The sequence below is a fragment of the Sardina pilchardus genome, chromosome 16 (genome assembly GCF_963854185.1).
Source record: "Sardina pilchardus chromosome 16, fSarPil1.1, whole genome shotgun sequence".
NCBI lineage: Eukaryota > Metazoa > Chordata > Actinopteri > Clupeiformes > Clupeidae > Sardina > Sardina pilchardus.
The window spans coordinates 16,763,680-16,785,813 of record NC_085009.1 but is presented as its reverse complement, the minus strand read 5'-3'; the positions used below and the strand labels follow the sequence as shown (position 1 = coordinate 16,785,813).

Below are 22,134 nucleotides of genomic sequence, written 5' to 3'. Positions count from 1 at the left end.
TTGAATTAATTTAGATTTTACTTGCAAAGGTTGTATTTGTTAGAATTATTAATAAAAGTAACTTGTGCTTGAATCACTAGTTCTGCATTTGTGATTATTCTGGTAGTGCTTTTGGTACCTAGCCGACATTCAGCCAACACTCAGTGAAATCCGTTTTACAGTGCTCGGGCCACAATCGGGCCGGGGACCAAGCCGACATTCAGCCAACACTCAGTGAAATCCGTTTTACAGTGCTCGGGCCACAATAGGGCCGGGGACCAAGCCGACATTCAGCCAACACTCAGTGAAATCCGTTTTACAGTGCTCGGGCCACAATCGGGCCGGGGACCAAGCCGACATTCAGCCAACACTCACTGAAATCCGTTTTACAGTGTGTGAGCCAGACCTGGGCCAACACAATGCATGAAATCCGTTTTACAGTGCTCGGGCCACAATAGGGCCGGGGACCAAGCCGACATTCAGCCAACACTCACTGAAATCCGTTTTACAGTGCTCGGGCCACAATCGGGCCGGGGACCAAGCCGACATTCAGCCAACACTCACTGAAATCCGTTTTACAGTGTGTGAGCCAGACCTGGGCCAACACAATGCATGACAGTCATTTCACAGTGTGTGGGCCAGACCTGGGCCAACAGAAACAATAAGAGTCATTTTACAGTGTGTGGGCCAGACCTGGGCCAACACAAACAATAAGACTCATTTCACAGTGTGTGGGCCAGACCTGGGCCAGAGCAAATTCAAAGTGTCGGTTACCAATGATCGGGCCATGTCTGGGCCGGGGACCAAACCAGAAGTGGGCCAACACCCACACTACCCTGAGGCAAGGTATAGGGCCAGAGGTGGGCCGAGCAAATTTTGCTATCTGGGATATTTCAACTCATGGAACGTCTCTCGGCCAATCAGAAACAAAGAAACAGCTTCTTAGAACCCAATTGTTGTAGGCTATAACAGTCAATAGGCTATAAGCCATCAGCGGAGGAGGCCTACGTTTTGGTGGGGCAGAAACATAAAATTAAAAATGACATATTTCACAGGAGTTTGTTGTAGTAGGCCTATGCTTAAATCATGTCACAGCCATGTCAGTGGAATATTTCGTAGATCAGCCCAGTTGATTAGTTTCTAAAACAATCTAGATTCTAGATTTCTTTCAGCACCGTTCTCATCACGTTAAACCAGCAAAGCATAGCAACGTTGTTGCTATGGGTAAACAAAACTAGTTGAGCGGTTGCGTAGCCTATGCAGCGTTTTTGAGAAAGTGTTGTCGGCAAGTTCACAGCTGTGGATTCAACATTTTAGAATGACACGAGCCACTTTTAATGAAAAAAAAAATATTGTTTTACATTATTCTCCCGGTGCCACTTCCTGTCGGCAGTCTTCTTCGTCGGTTTCGTTTCTCCTAACATCCGGTTGTTGGATCACGTGACTCGTCAGATGCGAAAAAAGTGTTTCCATTGCAGTTTTGCGAAATATACAAATTTCGATACGCTCGAAATACCACCTCACCCGAGCGCAAAAACTTTTTATCGAAACATGTGAGTTTTTTCGAAATGTGTGTGTTTCCATTAAGCACATTTCTTTTCGCAACTCTTAATTTGCGCAATTTAATGGGTAATGGAAACGCAGCTACAGTAGGCCTACACTGTAATGGGGAAAACATGAAGCTTATTAAGCATCGCATTTGATACTGTAATGTCAATTTGTAACGCTCTGTGTTGCCTACATGTATTTAGAATAGGCCTACTACCGCCATCGAGCAATATGCTGTTTCACCTTGTAGTGGCGCTCCAACTTAATACAGTCCTCTGGAGTGCATAGCTGGAAAGGTGCTTATAGCCATGGCAGAATGCACGCAAGATGTATATATAAGAAAGTAGAGGGCAGTATTTGCCTATAGTGAAATGCACATAGTTGCGCCTTTTTTTGGACTTAAGCACCCTTACGCGCATGCGAGAATTCCACCCATTGTAGAACTGTGCACTGCAACAAAAATATACTGGATGAGCAGCTTGTTATACCTTCTTGAGAATTGTTTGATGATTTAATGGTTTCATAGACATCTGTAGCACCTGTGTCATATAGAGAGGAATCAGAGAAAAATAAGACCATGCTGTATGAAATGCAAAAGAAAATAAAAACAATCGGACCAGGTTATTTACTCCCATATACAGTATATTGTTCTAGGAACCAGATCAATATTTCCAGATATGGACACACTGACCTTTCTGCAGCGGCATGTAGAGGGGTGTAATAGTGTCATAGACATCTGCAGTTCCTATGGGCAGGAACAGAAACATTATTGAGAGCACATTTCTCTATCTGATGCTGTAAACATTGACAAATCTTAACCTCATGCTTTCAGTTGACCCCAATAATTTACTGGTATGCCTCTGCGTAGCCATGCATTTCTGATGTACAAGAAGTTTGTGGTAAGGCATGAGATCATAGAGTTGAAAGGAATCTGGGCAGTTGATCTATCATTATGAAGTGATTGTTAATACCAGTTGTTCAAGTAGACATTTAACCATTTGGAGAACATCAAATGAGTCAAATTTGTACCAAATTCTTAGCACAAGCTTGGGATTTTGCATTCATCTTATTAAGATGGAGAAACAGACAGACAGACAGACAGAGGTACAGACAGACAAACTGAAAACCTAATGCCTTTGGCCACATACAGCTATTGCAAGCATGGAAGCAAACATGCAGTCTTACTTTTCTGTAGAGGCATGTAGTCTGATTGAGAACCCTCTCCTCCTGCAGACTGACTCTGATTGGTCCTCTGGTCCTGGTCTGAACTCTGATTGGTCCCCTGGTCCTGCTGCTGCTGGTCTCTCCAGGAACACAGATACGTCTCATAAGTTAACACTGTGATGCTGTATGACTGATGAAATGAAAATAATTTCAGCAGCTTTTTACTCACTGTGTTGTAGTGGTCAAACATAGGCCTGCAGTGAAACACAAACAAAACTATAAACTGTGGAAGTGGATGACAGAGTGTAAAGTAACTAGGATGTACAAGAGGTGTTTAGACTAGTTTAATCGACAGGAATTCAATGGTTGCAGGCAACAGAGTTGTTGTATTTTACGTACCTGTGAGATATTTGGAGCAAAGCAGCCAGAAGACTACAAAGGAGAAGAACATTCCCACCACCACTCCCACAGCTACCAGGAGGAAGGAACCAGAATCTGACAAAGAAATGCAGCAGTCATCCAAATCTCTCTGTGTGTGTGTGTGCGTGTGTGTGTGCGTGTGTAATACATTTACAGTTGAGTGGGAGAGAGAGAGAGAGAGAGAGAGAGAGAGATAGATGAGTCTCCACAGACACTGTAGGTACATGCATTCCTGTAATCAGCATAAGAGAGAGTGCAGAGAACAGAGATGCTGGATAATGAAGACCATTTCAAATGATAAAAAAGGAAACACATATTACTTGACTCCTGTTGTGTGTGAGTTTTGATTGATTCTGTACTGTATAGGTACAGACAGACGTGTGAGGATGCAGTGAAAGAGAGCATCATCAGCATTGACCTCATCAGTCATTACGCTTTGGTTGTTGAGATTGTTTACAGTAATCACATCTACCTCTAATGGTGACCTTTACTGTGATCCAGCTCTCTGGTGACTCTTCTCTCTCAGGGTTCCTGCACTTATAGAGGCCTTCATGTGACTTTGAGACTGCAGGGATGGTCATCTGTCCTGTGGTGGAGGTCTGCAGGAGTGTCCCATCTTTATAGAAGTCAGCACTGATGTTTGATGGCTGGTAGCGATATCTACAGCGCAGAGTCAGAGGATATCCCTCAGTCACAGGATGTACAGGACTTTCCAGGATCACATCACCATCTGTGGTAAGAAACAGAATTCATTGGGGGTTTGAATAGTTTCTTCACTTCATGAACTGAGTTTGATGAGTGTCTGCTGAACCGCCACATGGGAGGAAAAACAAATACCAATATCAAAAATGAATATCATAAATAATGTAACAAATGTAAACATTTCTTTAACTCACTGTGCACTGTGATGTTGGCAGGATTGCTCTGCTCTCCAGACTCAGACTGACACCAGTACACTCCACTGTCTGATGGAGATGCTGAGCTGATGCTGCAGCTGGATCCTGTTTCTGATCTCCAGTCAGTGGGACACTCTGATTTTTCTCTTCTGTCTGTGAACCACCTCAGTCTCCATCCAGTAGAGTTGCCCTGAACCCCACAGCTCAGGGAGAGAGGCTCAGATGTGAAGATCTGGGACCAGTTTGAATGGGTGCTCACAGAGGCCAGAGACACACCTGAGAAAGCACAAAAAGGGCAACAAAGTGAAAAAAAGACTCAAGGTATTGTTTGAAATTGGTAATGTTGTTCAAGCCATAGATATGGATATATACATCACCTGTGACCCAGAGAGGCTGAGGCTGGCTGAACTCTGTGTGATAGGCTGGTTCTCCTCTCTCTGCTCTGCACACATAAACCCCTGTGTGTCTAAGAGCAGCAGGGCTGAGAGTGTAGGAGCCTCCAGCTCCTCTGATGCTGTCTGAGACCAACTCTAAAGAATATCCTTTGTTTCCATGTGTTTGTGGGAACCCAGATGTTTGGGAGGCATATGTGACATGAGTCAAATCAGACATGTAGGAGGCAGTCTTGTACCAGTGGAATATCCAGCCTGTAGTGGAGCCTCTAACCTCACAGCTCAGAGTCACTGAGTCTCCTTCTGTCAGCCAGGTCTGTGAGAGAGAACTCAGTACTGCCCACGCTTTCTCTGTTTAGGAAGAATAGTACATTGAAAGATACACCACAACAGCGTTCAAAAGTACAGCCTTCGGATGGTATATCATTGCATAGCCTATGCAACAGAACAGTGAAAGAAATACAATAAGGTACAGTAGGTATCCATAGAATGCAATTTGACATTTGACAAATAAACACACAAAACAGAAAAGGAGAGTAAACACATACTGACCAGAAGAAATTGCAACATTGACAGGATCACTTTCTTCTGATGTTTTTTGATCAAGTTTCCTTTGTCCTGTACAAATGTAGTTACCACTTTGAGACGGTTTGATTTCATATTTCTCCACATAGCCGCTATAACGGTAAACTTTCACTCCATCTCTAAACCAGCTGTACTCCCAGTCACTGATCTCCCCACTCTGTATGTCACATCTGAGAGAGACCTCCTCTCCACTGAAGAACTCTGTCCAGTTTGATTTCAGGGTAATGGTGGGTCGTGGTCTTTCTGTCAAAGAATCATTATGTAACTAAACATGTGTGACCACTGAATATCAATCACTGTATATCCTTGTAATGAACTACACCCACCTGTAACCTTTATCTCTGCTGCATCACTATATTGTGTGTAGTAGACTGGGTTTCTTCTCCCAGCTCTGCACCAGTACTGTCCTCCATCAGAGACATCAACAGAACCAATGCTGTAGGAGTCTCCATCAGTCTGGGCCACAGGATCAGAGGTCTGTGTGTCTCTGTACCAGTAGAACACCAAACCAGAGGAAACACCCAACTCACATCTCAGAGTCACTGAGTCTCCTGTGAGGAGCTGGTAACCTGGTGGACTTAATGTGAGTTTGGGCTTTGATGCTGAAAAGCATGAAAGAAGGTAATTGTCAAAAACATCTCAATCTCTCTCTCTCTGTCTCTGTCTCTCTCTCAATCACACATACACACACACACAAACTCACAGAAACAGCAGCCTTGTGTCTCTGAGAACACAGCACGTTACTCAGTGTGAAATATGAGAAACATTTGACCAGATGTCCCACTGAAAACACATGAAGAACTTGGAGAGGGAAAGTAGTGAGATAATTATATTGCATCTGTCTTCTAAGAAAATACAAAATACTCACTTAAAACAGTAACACCTTCACTCTTATTCGATTCCTTTGAATCTTTTTTTCTGCTTCCTCTGCAGCTGTAGACCCCACTGTGGTCCTCCTGCACAGCCTGCAGTTTGTATACAACACTGTCACTCCAGCTTCTCTGTGGGTGAACCCGCTGGTCTCCTCTGTACCAGCGGTATCTCCAGTCTGATGGGGACTCTCCCTGTATGCTGCAGGTGAGAGTGATGATCTCTCCACTGAACACTGGAGTCCAGCTGGGGCTCAGGGACACAACAGCTGTGGGTCGCTCTGGAAATAAAAGGGATAACAAAAATGTACTACAGTAGATGACGATAGCAACTTCATTCACAAAATGATGGGGGGAAATACTTGCAGAGCATTTTCAGAAATACAAATCATTGCACTTCATGGTGTTCCAATTTGAATTGTTTGTTTAACCCTTTCATGCGCAACATCCACATGCGTGGACAGTAACTTTAACTCTGTTTTCTACTTATTTATCATGTTGATATACACCAATCCACTTCAGGACAGTTTTAGTAGGTCCTTGGCAATATATTAACAATATGTATCATCTTACATTTGGAATATTGACTGCTTGATGACATCATCAATTCAACATGAGTGACAGTAATGGCCATATGCTGAATGCTCCAGGCATATCTGTAAAAAGCTAGTACTCAAAAAGGCAAAATCATGTAAAAAAAAATATTATGCTGTACAGGAGAGTGTGTTGAACAACTCTATGTTTTCAGAAATTAAATCGGATGTAAAATAGAGTTTGTAGACCCTAAAAAGCAACTGTCCACGTATGTGGACGTTGCGCAACAGAGGAGTTAAATGGCCAAAAATTTGATTTTGTAACTAAGGACTTTTTTTTTTTTTTTTTTTCAAATATGATTTTAATTGCTTTAAATTACAAAGAAACAAACATTTGGTAAACATATTTATAAATAATGACCTAATTACATGTGGTAATGCCAAGGTGGTATGGTAATATGGGGGTAGTAGAGGGTTGGGTGGGTAGTAGAGGGGTGGGTATGAGAGTACTAGAGGTGTGGGTGGATTAGTAGTAGAGGGGTGGGTAGTATGGATGTAGTAGAGGGGTGGTTGGGTAGTGGTGGTAGTAGAGGTGGGTAATATGGGGGTAGTAGAGGGATGGGTGAGGATCGGTGAGCAATAATGGGGGTAGTAGAGGGGTTGGGCGGGTAGTATGGAGGTAGTAGAGAGGTGGGTGGGTAGTATGAGGGTAGTAGAGGGCTGGGTGGGTAGTATGGAGGAAGTAGGGGGCCATAGTTTCCACATTTTCTGTCATTACATTTTATCCTTTTTTACCCCTTTGTTGCGCACTGTCCACATACGTGGACAATAACATAACTTCTATATAAAAGCATATTTTTAAAAAATTCCAACTGATTTTCAATATTGGGCTCATATAGAGTAATAAAATCAATACTAAAAAAATCTAGACACTTTTTTCATAATGCGTGCATGAAAGGGTTAAAAATGAACAGCAAAAGCATACAACAGTTTACCACTAGAAGCAATCATTGGCCACATCGGTAAGGCCACTGTGAAGTGGTCTAATTCCTTCTTTATGTTGCTATTTCACTAAGTATTGTTTAGTTGTGTGTTGATATTGACACTAAATAAATAACAAAAACATGCGCATAAGTATAACAGCCCAAAAGTGTAAAAGAGCAAAAAGTAACATTTCTACCTGACACGGTCAGAGTGAGCACATCACTGGTGTCTGAACTCCGAGGGGTGCCTCTCTGTGTTCCTCTGCAGGTGTAGTCGCCAGAGTGGAGATCAGCAGCAGAACTGATGCTGTACTGCTGACCAGTGGCTACAGGAGACTCTGGACTTCTGTTGAAGTACCAGCTGTAGTCCCAGTCTGTGTTTCCCCCCTCTGGTATCTCACATCTGAGCGTAACAGAGTCTCCGCTGAATATGTCTCTGCTGTCAGGAGTCACGCTCACTGCAGCCTTGGGCCTCTCTGCAAACACGTGAAACAAGAAGAATTTCACAGCAGATTAAACAACAGAAGAGCAAAGTACCAGGATTATCATATTTTGCCCCTCTGCAATCACATGCTCCCTGTTCAGCATGACTGCCGCAGGGCAGACCCCTGTTGTAGAGTGGGTATAGTTGCTCTGTAGTGGAGGAGGGTCTGTGACAGTGCGGCCATCAGGGAGTATCCCTCAGCATGCAGTCCATTTGGCTTGGGGGTGATAGACGGAGATCTGGATATGGGTAACACCCTTGCTGGCGAGGAAGGTGGTGAACTCCAAGGACTGGAACTGAGGACCATTGTCCGCCATAATTGCATGAGTCAAGCTCCAGTGGGAAAACAGCTGGTCGAGAAAGTTGATCACAGCAGCAGAGGTAGCCGTACCCATGGGAGCCACCTCAGGCCACTTGCAGTGCAAGTCGTAGACCACTACAAGGAACCTCTTGTGGTGTGGCACATTGTACAGCTCACCACAGATATCAAGCAGCAAGTGGTCCCATGGCGCAGATGCCAAAAAGATGAATTGATGTTAGCCAACAAGACCTGAACTCGACTTGCAGGTGGAGGTAGGAAGAAAGTTATCCTGGAGCTGGAAACAGGGCTTAAAATAGAATTTTGCAGTATGCGATAAGCATCAAGGTGTCGAGAAAAAAATATTAAAAACAAAGCATTGGAAATATTCTCCTCTGTGAGTGATGATGGATACAAGAGTCTCATAGCAGGGGCTGGTTACAGAGATTTCTCGAGCACAATGGATTATCAGTGAGACGTCCTACCACTGTTTCTCAAAAAGACCCCAACCAGCTCATAGAGAAATTGGTTTCCTATGTTGACAACAATGGCAAAGTTGTCACTTCTAAAAACAAATTGCACAGAGAGACATCATTGCCATGGACGAGGCTGCAGTGTGGTTTGACATGGTGTCACCAACAACTCTGGACAGACGAGGTGCAAAGAGCATGGTTTTAAACTTAAGCCTTATATTGTTTTCAAAGGGGCTGTGCATGAGGTGGCACAAATGCAACAACAGGCAACTAGCGCTGTGATTGCAACTTCTGTGAATGGCTGGATGAACGACACTGACTGCTGGCTACGTCTTTTAAATCTGCTGCAAACTGCCTAGCAGACTTGCCAGAGCCCTGACATCTTTGTCTGAACTCCAGCCACCGATAGAGGATGTTCTGTGACTTCACAAAATGTCCAGTCAAGTTCATAAAGACAGCATTGTAAGTGTCGAGCATGTTGAAAATCCTGTTCCCCTCCACTACCAAGTGCAGTAGGATAGGACGCTTTCTACTGTTATGTTAAGAAAGATAACGACTCGTCTCAACTTTGATGCAACAACTCACTGGTTTCTTTCTCGGACCTCACAAAACACACACACACCCCTACGGTTGTCTTTCTGTGTCAAAAAGTTCAACTTAATACAGGCATCCTGAATAAAGAACTAAATCTGTATGTATGTACTGTATGTATGTATGTATACTGTATCACATGAACACAACAGTGAAATAGGAATTCTCAGTAGTGTAAGTGCACTACACTAGGAAAACATTTGTTTACACAACTATTTTTACTAACAATTGTTTTCCCAGATTAAGTCTGCAATTTGAAGGGCAATAGGTTTGCATGCTATTTTTTAAAGTAAGGTAAAAGTAAACTCTGATGATGGAATCGGAAATGCAGACGTTTTCCTCAACACACTTTTGTGTCCTCTGCCTTTGAGTGGATACTGTGATCTCTGGTACGTGAAGGCTACACACTTTGATTGTCTGCAAATGTCTGCATTTCCAATTTCATCATCCCCATGAGAGTTTAACAGGTGTGATAAATCCCTATGTTATTTTCCCATACTAAAAATCAAAAGATACCTGATCTCCTTATACTGTATATGCAAAGATGGTAGCTTTTTTTGTAGGCGAACTTCAGAGGTCTATCCTTTGGACAGAATTTGATCATTGATCTTTGACCCCATTAGGGCACATGAAATCAGAATGAATCTCACCTTCAGCATGTCCAGCGTAGAAGCACAAGCTCAGCACTAGAACACAAAGACACAGAGATACTCTTATTCCTAAAACAGAAAGCACAACCAGCAAGCACATTGATGTAAAATACTAGTCAAGATTGTGTTAAATTAATGTTGTCCATCATACAGTCTTAGGTCAATAAATGTTTGGTTATGTTGTAACCTTTGTTCTCTGAGTGAAAAGACTCTCTCTCCCCTCAGTACATATTTCATTTGTATGGGGAATCGACCTACCGAATCGAATAAGGTGGATACTCTTTAAGATACACAGGTTGTACTGGCCACACTCTTGATTAGTGCTGCATACCTGTTTTGGCATGCACCTGCATGCGCCTAAAGGCCCGTTCACATTACAGGTGGCATGCGCTATGAAACCCATTAATTTCAATGGGTTGAGAGCGCAAAAACGGGTCTGCTGCTGTGCTCAGCAAAGCGCAGCGCCGGCGGCATTCTGCCGCTTTGCCGCTGTTGCACGTACCGCGGTCAAAGTTGAAATATGTTGAACTTTGACCGCGGCGCGCTGTAAGTGAATGGTCTTTTGCGCGGAGCCCAGCAGTAACCATAGAAATAGGAGCGGTAACAGCAACAAAAATCGTAGAACGTTATCTCAACCAAGAGCAACCTAGCGGTGAGCGCAGCGCATGCCGCCTGTAATGTGATCGGGCCTTAATGCTTCAATTGATTGACAGACATCTCCGAGCAGCACTAAAGCTGAGCAGACACTGCGATTTTTTTTCAATCACGGTATTCAGCTGCTGCTCATAATGTACGCGTGAATTGCAGAGGATTACAGCACGCAGCTCACGATTCCTGTTCTACACTACATGCACCGATGCTGGTCTGACGGCTCACACTGTATCCATACACGTCAGACTCTTGTATCTGGAACTGCAACGTGAATAAGAAAAAGAAGTGAGAGATGCTACTTGTTTTCTCTTCTTATCTGTGTTGGCATGTGTGTAGTGTGACAGGTTGAGGTAAATCGGCTCGTGACACGGCTTCAACAGTGCGATAGCCTCACAAGGGGCGACCGGGATTTCAAACAGGTTTCATTTTCATTTGATCAATTGGGCGGTGGTCGTGAGGTGTTCATTGCTTCTCGTTATCCCATGTAAACAATTGAGACAAAACTCGGCCCAATCCCCAAAATAGTCACCAGCTTAAGGTGAAGAAAGAAGATAAGATAAGACAAGACTTTATTTAATCCTACACATGGGAAATGTACACACACAAGAACGCTAAGCGCAATCGCTGAAAAACATACGTGCGCGCACTCCACTCACACAAACACCGCCAAACACGCGCGCGCGCACGGACACACACACACACACACACACACACACACACACACACACACACCTGACTGCAGTACTTCATATAGTACATACCATATTTGTGGGAAGTTGGGAACATAGGACCTAATTTAGAAAAAAAAAACTTTGAAAAGATGGAATGGAACATATGGCTGTGGGAACATAGGACTTTGGAAACATATGTGGGAACAAAGGGCTGTGGAGACATAGGGCTATGGGAACATAGGCACACTCCCCCTAGATGAAGCTGCATCATGAGTGAGTTGAAGCCTGTGACAGCGCTTAACTCATTAACTGCCATTGACGTCTTTAAACGTCATTTTAGACCCATATGTTGACTGCCATTGACGTCTATAGACATCAATTGCATTTTTCAATGGGGAGGGCTCATGGGTGGGCTTGGGAACGATCTGGCAGAGTTTCAGGCTTTTACAGTTTTTTACGATTGTTTACACACTAAAATATTTTTTTTCACACAATTAGCAAAATTTTACTCCAAGGAGCAAAACACCTCCACAGATTTGCACAACATTACACACAATGTCTGCTTCACCCTTTTTGCAAAACATTACACACAGTGATTTGTAAAACTCTACACACATTTCCACACCTTAGACACAGATAAGGATTGTGAGGTTACTTCCTTGTCATTACAAAGCCCTGGATCGCCAATGACTACACTAATGAACGAATTGGATAATCACATCCACCAGGTGTGTAAGCACACATGTGCAAATTTGAAAACGAATTACTCAGGTGTGCTATACAGTCTTGTTGCTTTTGCAGTAGTTGCTCTTCAGAGTCAAAGTGTATGTACTTTATGCAGTAGTTTTTGTTTGTCTACAGATTTTATTTGTTCAATTGATTTCATTGTTGGTTGATTACTGTAACTGATTATGGTTAGAAATACTGTAAGTATTGAAAGAAATACTTGAAATATTCAGTCTACAGCAGTCTTCAGTGTTGTACAGTGCAAGTGCAAGTTTATAGACCTATTTATGTACACTTTCCCTATGTCGAACTAATCATGAAGAATGTTGTGCGTTTGTCACTATTTTTTGGACATCTAAATGATCCCTTACATAACAATGCCTGGGCAAAAATCTAGCACATGCTATTTCCTAATTTTTCTTTTTACAAATGCGTTTTGCATTTATCACTGCAGTGTGAAACTGGCTGCGATAGTGTCTGATCATTGAGGACTGTGTTTGTTAAATGACAACTAATAGCATTTTTACAAATTTGTGTATATGTTTTGACTGAAGTGTGTATGTTTTGACTGAAGTGTGTTTGTTTTGACTGAAGTGTTTCATTTTGCAAAGAATCTAGGAATTATGCAAACTGAGTGTGGCATTTGGATACCTGTGCTTAAATTTTGTTAAAAAGAACTCGGTTTGAAAAATTGTGTGTAAGCAATTGAAAAAAACTGTAAACAGACTGTACTAGTGATCCGAACTGCTAGATGGCAGCAGTGGCATTTGGATCATTAGTATCTGCCTCCAGAGTGCACATGCAGAGACAAACAGCAAGAAAACACAATCAAGATTGACCACAGTGGATCTAGTTTGCTAGCCTGACTCTCGCCAGACCCTTGTAGTTCCGCTCCACCAGAGGCGTTCCGCTGAGCTCCACACAAGGGTCTGGACGCGAGGACAATCCAAACCCCTGCCAGTGATCAAAAAATGAGCAACCAATCAGGAGCGCCGAAGCGAGTGTTTGATTCAAAAAACAATGGCGGCACGCAGCGAGGAGTCTTGTGCTGACATTGATTCTGCTATTTCAACCGTTTTGTCGAATCTATCGAGTATTCATTCTTTAAAAGATTAACAGAGAATAGTTTTGAAGACATTTATTGGTGGCAAGGATGTTTTTACTCTTCTTCCGACCGGGTTTGGCAAGAGCTTGAAGAAGCCTAGCACGTCATTCAAGATAACAGGCAAGTGGTTTATCAAATCACATGCGAGGATGTTTTACAAGGACCCGCCTTCATTAATACATCTATATCGAGAAGTCCCAGATCCTTGTGGGAGCAGACCGCGAACTACAGGATCTGGCGAAAGTCAGGTTACTAGTTTGCACGTGGTCCAGCAAATAAATATGCTTACTTCTTACATCAAGGATGGAAAACACATGAACGGTATGATCCATTTACATTGGATATTGCTATATAGACTAACAACAACTTTGTTAGTGCTAGCTTGCTAAGTCTACCGTCCTGTTCAGAGTCTATAGCGACCATTAGAGTCCCAACCTTGACGAGACTGACAAGATAACAGTGCAATCGTGGTTGACATACTACTGAAATGCTAATGTTAAAAAGTTGATTTTCACAAAAAGATCGTTTTCTCCATTTTTTCGTCAAAATCAGTGTTTTTAGCAAAACTAACCCATGTTCTACTGACGATTACTAAAGAACGGTAAACGATAGAAACAAACCGTTTCTCTCCTGGTTAAAGAAGAGAGTCTACTCTTTCATTTGGTAGCTTGTGTGTTTACATAGTCATAAAACTCACTGTTCGGTGGTCAAAATGCTGTAAAACGTCTGGCAGTATAGAGCGCTCTGCACTGAAAATGGCTGGCAGCCAATGAGTTAAGGGGAAGTGAGCGCTGGGCTTTAAGGAGAGGAAAGGTCACGGGGTCAAAATTTGGAGTCACTGAGGTCTGTGTCTGCTTGGTGAGTGCTCCCTACTGTATATCTATATATTGGGCAGCCATGGCCTATTGGTTAGGGCTTCGAGCTTGTAACCAGAGGGTTGCCGGTTCGATCCCCGACCAGTCCACGGCTGAAGTGCCCTTGAGCAGGCAGCTCACTGCTCTGGGTTAGTGTGTGATTCACCTCACTGTGTGTTCACTGTGTTCACTAATTGGGTTAAATGCAGAGACTGAATTTCCCTCACGGGATCAAAAAAGTATATATTCTATTCTATTCTTCAGTTGATCTGCGGTTCCCTGGGCTCAAGGCTAATTCACATGAATGCACTGTTGAAAGCACATGCCGGCAGAGGTAATGATGGGAGAGCAAGCCATTCTGAGAGCCTGAGACCCATGCTGCAACAAATGCCTATCAAGCAATTCAGCACAATAGATAACTGCAACATCTGAGGGGTGTTCCCACCATCTGGCCCAGACCAGCATCAGCTCTTCTTTATGCCTCTCATTCTCATTCTCTGCTGTTTTAAAGTGAGGTCACACAATATGCTGAAGCATCATGTCATCAACTTGGGTTGACACTTAGAAAAGCTCTCATGCTTGCCACAACTATTCACTACACACGTGCCCAAACACTGTACCAAAAATATTCATCCATGGCACATCCATGGCACAATCTCCTACCTCTAACAGAAAAGTGGGGTGTTGAGTTAATACAGATAATCATCCTGGGCTAATACTTTTTAGGTGATTCTCACACATAGCAGGTCTTTTCTCACACAATCCAGTCCTCTTTTACATGCTATACATATCCAAATATGGTGCTAAGGCTGGCTGCAAGCTGTGGTGTGGTGTGAGCATTCAGCAGTGTTTCTATCAGACATACATGAAATAAATCATAACTCTTTCAGACATGTGACTTGTGGTTGAAACCATTCTTCCTGTCATTGTATCAGAATTCTAAAATTAGCATTGGACAATAATCACGCATATAATTCACTTAACCTTTAGATTGAAACAATAGAAAAGGGCAATATTTCAATGACAGAAAGAAACCATCACAATTTACAGTAGGCCTAATTAACTCTTGCACTTGCATACATTCTTTACATCCCTCAACAACATGGACAGACAACAGAACATGTGTGCATGAGCAGATGAGGGGCGTTTCTAGACTTTAAGGACAACCTGGGCTTAGCCCCTGCGATGTGAGCCGATGCGCGCGCACAGCGCGCGCCGAAATTTTTTTAAGGGGTGCGCGAAATGAAGAAGGCAATGGAGGATCTTCAGTAGCCTATTATGTTATAATCCTACATTGTATTTTTTACAAGGAACACAAGATAGCCTTATAGGAAGAGCACTGAGAGAACAATTAGGCTTATCTGACTATAGCTGTTACAACTACCCATAAGCTTACAATATCCAGAGACACACTACAGTGTACTACCAGTGGATGACAAGGAGTCTGAGTATATAGCCTATTGTAGGTCTAAATCAAAACATACAATTTTCCTTTTCGAAGTTTAAGCAGAGAACTTTTAAGCCTAGCCTACACTCATCTGCTCCTCTCAGAATGTGTGTAGACCAACACATAGTCCTACCAACGATTCATATCAAGCATCTGCCATGGCTATATGACAAACAGGGGTCTGAATACAACTTCTGATAGGAAAAATAAATTATTTTGAAGTGGGGGAAATGGGGAGGTATGAAAAAATGCAGAAATTTGATGTGATTTCAAAAAAGGATTTCTCGTGATTAACTATGCAGTTTGCCATAGGGCAGTAACGAAATCATGAGATATTTCACAGAGAAGAATGGGTATGAGGCAGCACTGTGACATTCATTTTTGTATGTAACTGTAACCTTCAACGCTAAGTATCTCGCGAACCGTTTATCATAGAAACTAGTGGCTAGTGCCACTGGAAATATGATACGCCTATTATGTCTGTGCAAAAATATCTCGCAGCAATATGACCGAAAAGAATGGGTGCGGCCGCGGCCGCATGGTGCGTCTCTCGGAGAAGGCGGGTCGGCAGGCGGCCCGATGGTAATACGCGGCCCGGTACCCATACCCATAGATTGAGAAACACTGGGCTAGCCCATGTAGAAACGTGTAGCTAGTGTTGTATTGTGATGCCTATCGATAGCTTGCTTAGCCTACTACTAGTGGTGCTCAACATTTAGCACCAGGCAAATGCTGGTTGATTTTGAAACTGGCTGATGAAAAAATTACCCCGGGCTCGGCTCAAATTACCCCGGGCTGAAGCCCCGGTAAAATCGGCTGGTGACGCCACTGAGCAGATCCACAGTTGTCTAAACGCTCAATGCCAAGAATGGAAGATGGTGACATTTGGAGAAAAGATTATGATGTGTTCTGAGTCTATCCACACACACACTTACGTATATAGATAAAGGTATAGGGATAGAAATTCCCAGATCAACCCTCGCCACACATACATACACACACACAAACACAAACGATTAACTCACCTAGCAGAAGACAGAGCTCCATGCTGTGTGCCGTAGGTTACTGAGAGACTGATATGTTGAAGTGAGATGAGAGAGACAGACGCTCGCAACTCAAACCACCTCCTCCCCCAGAGCATAAGGGAGGAGAGCTGCGGTGAAGAAAGCGAAAGAGAGAACTGTCTGGAGAGCATCAGAGAGAGCAATAGAGAGAAAGAGAGAGAGAGAGAGAGAGAGAGAGAGAGAGAGAGAGAGAGAGAGAGAGAGAGACAGAAAGAGATTATGGCTGTAGAGGTGATGATTATGAGCGGCACACCAATGATTGTATTTTGTTGAAGAACCAAACCAGCTTTTGGTCAAACTAACACTCGGATTTGAATCACAATTAAGAAATGTAAGGTTAATTTATCAAATGTTATTTTGTTGGGTTTTTTTTTGGGAAAGGGGAAGGGTTGGGGGGTGCATTCAATTAAATGATTGCATTCAACATGCACTTTGGTGCTATGATCTGCCTAAAACCACAAACTTAAAAAAAGATGTTGCGATGCAAACTTCATGTGTGAATGCAAAAAGCACTCAGCACTGGCCATCGTGGGCTTTGAGTGTTCTTTCTTTTTGTTTCAGATACAAACTGTGAAACAGTTGAGGAAAAACACAATATATAGTCATATTAAAGTGATCATTTTGATGTTCACTAAACTCTCCGTTCATGTCGTCTACAAAGGAAATGCGTGCCCACCTTACATTCAGCTCACAGCCTGGAGGGGAAACCAAGGCAAAACCACCACCCGTCACCTCCTCTCATTGTTTGCTTTTCTCTCTTTATCTCTTTCTTGCCATCTCTCTATCACTCAATCCTCTGTCTGTTCTCCATCTTTGTCTATTGCTGAAGGTTATAATGTGCACAGTCATTCAGACTCAGATAGAGAGAAATATGATAATATGGTATAAATTGCAAGCCATTCAGGGAAAAAAAACATTCAAAGAATTGTCTGTTGACACTCTGTCCTCTTTTTAGTGGTTTGCTCCTGAGTAATCTTGGTCTCCCCTCCCCAACACATGTGCACAAGTTTCTCACCCGTACTCGGACATCTTGCTGCAATTTCTACAAAACTGATGATATTTAGAAGTAACACCTTAAAGAGGCCCAGAAGGCCTCTTTTGCTTGTTGCTAGCAAAATGTCATCTCTGGTTTTACACATTAGGTCTTTGACGTCCATTTTCACAACTACGTGAAATTATGAAAATAGCAGGCCAAGTGTAAACAAAGGCTTTGTCTACGTATATGTTCTCTTAAATAAGCACGGCAAGTTTTTGGGAAATAGACTAGTTGGCCTATATCTCCCTTTATAGCTATAAGCTAACTGCTCTAACTCTGCTAAGCTAGGCGAAGGCCAGGAAGTGTGAATGGTTAGCTGTCTGCTGAGTGTTTGCTTGTCTTGCATTGTAATAGTTAGAAGCTGGTGCCTGGGTGTGTGTAAACCTGTTTCCATGTTTGTGTGTGTATAGGAGAAAAACATTCAGTTTGAATGTTACAGGAAGGGTCAGGTGGGTTGGTGAAAAAAGGAGGGGCTACCTTTTCACAGGTAGACAGGAAATAAGCTCTTTTCCTAAAAAGTTGCCATGTTCCTTAAAGCAGTGACCAAGTTCGGTTCTTTTGAGTGTCCTGTGAACCCTGATGAGACTGGAATCTCTGCGATGAAGAGAGGACTGGTAGTGTATGTATTGACCTAAGAAGATGAACCTGTATCATGAGTGATCATTGTGTTGAAGTCAGTGACAGCGCTAAATGGGAAGTGAGCACTGGTCCTTTAAGAAGAGGAAAGCCAACGGGGTCAACGGTTGGAGTCAGTTCAGTTGATCTGTGATTCACTGGTGCCTAGGTTAGTTCACATGGATGTCAATACACTGTTGTAAGAACATGGTTATAATAGGCAAAGCAAGCGTTTGTAAAAGTCTAAAATTCATGCTACCACCATGCAATTCAGCACCCTGGACAGCTCCCACACCTGAGGGGTGTTCCCTACATTTGGATCAGGCCTGTCATTCTCATTCTCTGCTGAGTAAATGTGACGTCACACAAAGCTACATGATGAGGGATCATGGCGTAGTTGCCAGTAGTGGGACTAAAGAGGAAGTGAGTCTCTTTAAGAAGAGGAAAGCTAACAGGGAGGGACAGCAGTGGAAGCCATTCACCATATTCACACGGCCGCCATCTTACTATGACGTCAAGCTCAGGGTGGGAAGCAGGTGGGAAGTTCAAAGTTCTGAAAACAGTTACAGTTGTGTGTCGCGACTCGCGGATGTAACTGTTTGTATCCATTCATGAATATGTCTTACTGTTGTGTGCCTGGGTGCAATTCCTACAAAAGACGGGAAAAAGACAAAAACCTTTCATTCCACCGGTTCCCGATTGACACCACAATGAGGAGAGAGTGGATTTCTAAAATTAAGAGAGACATCGGTACATTCTTCCAGGTAAGTGATTAATTATCTAGCTAGCAGCCAACCGGTTAGTTAACTTCAAGCTAATGTTATTAACGATAGTTAGCTAGTAGGCTAACCAACCTAACGTTGTCATCCTACTTGTTAGATCAGCCGCAGACATGATGTCGTTTTATTTATGTATTGGAGGACAATGTGAACAGCCTTGATAAATGTCTCAAGCAGTAGCCTAGCTTGTCTTTTGCCGACTTCAGGGAAAGCCCTGGTCGCTGTATAGCCTACTGCAGGTAACGGGTAGGATGTTGTGTGTTGTTCGTGCAGATTACGTCCAACACAAAGGTTTGCTCAAAACATTTCCCAAATGAGTGTTTTGTACACCATGAGGCTGGTAAAACATGCCTGCTGCCAGGAAGTGTCCCTCAGCTGTTCGCTTGGACAAAAAGTCTTCATGTAAGATCAACAAGAACTAGAGAGGGAGAGAGGTTAGTTAATTAAAGTAGGCTAGTTTCACACGTCTCTTGTGTCATGTTTATCCAAGGCCTACTGGTTGGTCTACATGTCACAATGTGTTGATTCATAGTAGTTTTTCAAGAATTAATATGTTATTATTACATATACACAGCTATGAACCTGCTGGAGAGACAGAATATGCAAGTGTAGGCCTGGCTGGAGTTGACACTGAGTAAGACACTTATAAAGCATTGCCATGTACATCTTGCAAAATATCACACAGCTGCTACATAAGATATTATGTAGCAGCAGGGTAGACCTGCAACATGTAATCTTCATTAATTAAACAAATTCACTGCAGTAGCTTACATGGTATACTATACAGTGTGATACACATGCAATTGGAACTGAACTTTTTTTATTTGCAATTTTTTCCTATAGTGCAGACCAAGTCGTTAAGCCAGCACCCTACCCTGACCATGACTATGCTGAACCCTCTCAGTCACTGGAGGAGCAGCTAGAAGCAGCACGGCAGGAGATCTCTCGTCTTACGCAGGAGAACACCATCCTCAAGGCATCCCGTTTCAGCCTGAAGCGTTTTCAAAATGACTCGAAGATGCTGACATTCTACACTGGATTTCGGGTGAATAATAATCAAACCTGCAAGTTTTTGCTACAATGTTGTTACTATAGTACTCTCTACATTACTAGCAATACTTTGAACACAAAAACTCATACAGTAATTTATTTTCCTTGTGCATTAACTAGAACCATTAACCCAGTTTGTTTACGCACACCTGGCCAATAAAGCTGATTCTGATTCTGATTAACTTTGTGCTGATCTGTATTGTACAGTATAAATAAAAGGCGTCGATTTTCTATTTTCTGTTTTCTTCTATTCTATACTTTTTTATAGGACTACGAGACACTGAGAGCATTGTTCTTGTCCCTCCAGCCAACTGCAGAGGGCATGCTTAGGTGGAATCAGGCACAGAAAATGGTCAAACAGGATAAAACTCCGCAGGAAATGGCCCGAGTGGGCTTTAGGGCAGAGAGCTTATGTTTATTTGATCAGTTTTTTCTTTTTCTGTGCTGTGTAAGAGAGGGAGCATTAGAAGAGTCACTGGCAGAGCGTTTTCAGGTGTCCCAATCCACAGTTAGCAGGACACTAATAACATGGGCAAATTACTTATTCTTTATGCTTGGTTCATTGCCGATATGGCTACACAGATCAGCGGTGAATGCAATTATGCCACAGTGTTTTAAGGACACATTTCCAAGAACAAGGGTCATTTTGGACTGCACTGAAATTTACATTGAGAGAGCAAGTTCTAAGGTTATAAATTCTGAAACCTATTCTAACTACAAGGGATCAACAACTCTGAAGGGATTGATTGGTGTGTCCCCTTCTGGTGAGATAACATTTGTTAGCAGTCTCTATGAGGGATCGATCTCTGACAAGCAGATTACCAAACAGTCAGGCATCTTGTCACTACTTGAGGAGGGGGATGAGGTAATGGCAGACAAGGGTTTCCTTATTGGAGATCTGTTGTCACCTATAAATGCTTCACTTGTTGTGCCACCATTTCTTAATCAGAGGAGACAGTTCACCAGGGAGGAAGTCACCACAACACAACAAATTGCCAGACTCAGAATACATGTAGAGAGAGCTATAGGGAGAATTAAGCAGCATCATGTGTTTGATGGAGTCCTTCCCCTTTCTCTGTTGGGGACTGTCAACCAACTATGGTTTGTTTGTGCCATGCTGACCAATTTCCAAGGGCCACTCTTTTAGTCATAGAGTAATGTCAGTCATGACATACTGTATCACATCCCTAACAGGAAATGAAATAAACTGAATAGATTCTAAAGCAACACAATGTAGTTCTTTTACTTGCAATGCATTGAAACTTTGGCTTTAAATGTTGATGCTAGATTGGCTTACAACACAGACATCAATAAGGTGAATAGCCAACAGATGAAGAAATACATTTTTAATTATAACATTTATGTACATCACAATGGAGCTGTGGCCACTTAATAGCCAAGAGTTGGCAAGAAATATTCAAAAAAGAACTGGTCAAGTTTGGTTTTCATTTCTTTCCAAAACACCGCATCAAAGTGCACTCTCTCCAGATGGTAGTCCTCCTTGCACATTACAAAAAAGTCACACCATTTTGCTCCTGTAAGAGCCATCTGTCCCATAACCTGAAAGTAATATTCATGGCTATCCTTGAGGGAGAAGGTTCCACCCACTGTTTTCAGGTATGCACAGTTTGTGTAAGACTCTTGATTTGGGCATTTTATTTCGAGCAGGCCATGGCAGGGATCCGAATTCAGGTCAGTGACTCTTCGGTCAGGTGTGCATCCTAGATGGGGTGCATTGATGTTAATTACAAATCCACAGGGGAAAATCTCATTTCTTGTGATATCAGAATATAATTTTGCAGCCACTGGCTCTAACTCAATTCCTCTTTTCATGGCTTGAGTTTGGATCGTTTTCTTCTGTAACACAGTGGCAAGAAACTCAAAATCTGCTCGCCGGGAACAGATTCGCTTGAAATTTGAGGCGGTTAGCCGTTGAGATCGTACATCGTGCCATAATGAGCTATTGTTTTGGAGCCTTGTTTCTTCTTCTAATTGTAGAGCTTGGTCAGAGGAAATTTTTAATGAGTCATATATTTCAGATAAAACACTGGGCAAAACATAAGAGTAATCAGATGGCTGTGCGGGACATATAAAAGTGGGCAAATCGTTTGAGAGATCAGGGGTGGTTAAGGTCTGATATGTGAGGGGTGATCCAAATGGAAGATTCCCAAATTCAGTGGGGATGTATTTCACACCAGTGTTGTTCTCCAACAGTCTTAACATCTGGCTGTTGCTTTGAATTGACTTTAAGTTGTGTAACAGTGAACTGGC

General features: G+C 42.6%; 1 protein-coding gene across 1 annotated transcript; it reads right to left on the bottom strand.

Annotated features, from left to right (window-relative positions):
- Positions 1-327: 327 nt before the first annotated feature.
- On the bottom strand, positions 328-10,218 carry LOC134059542 (Fc receptor-like protein 5). Its single transcript, XM_062515987.1, has 11 exons — positions 10,197-10,218; positions 9,866-9,901; positions 7,567-7,845; positions 5,853-6,134; positions 5,684-5,767; positions 5,311-5,586; positions 5,036-5,227; positions 4,385-4,750; positions 4,008-4,283; positions 3,597-3,841; positions 328-623 (listed from the first exon to the last, which is right to left on the bottom strand). Exons 1-11 carry the CDS (start codon positions 10,216-10,218, stop codon positions 555-557), a joined length of 2,127 nt encoding a protein of 708 aa, XP_062371971.1. The 3' UTR covers positions 328-554.
- Between the last annotated feature and the right edge of the window lie 11,916 nt (positions 10,219-22,134).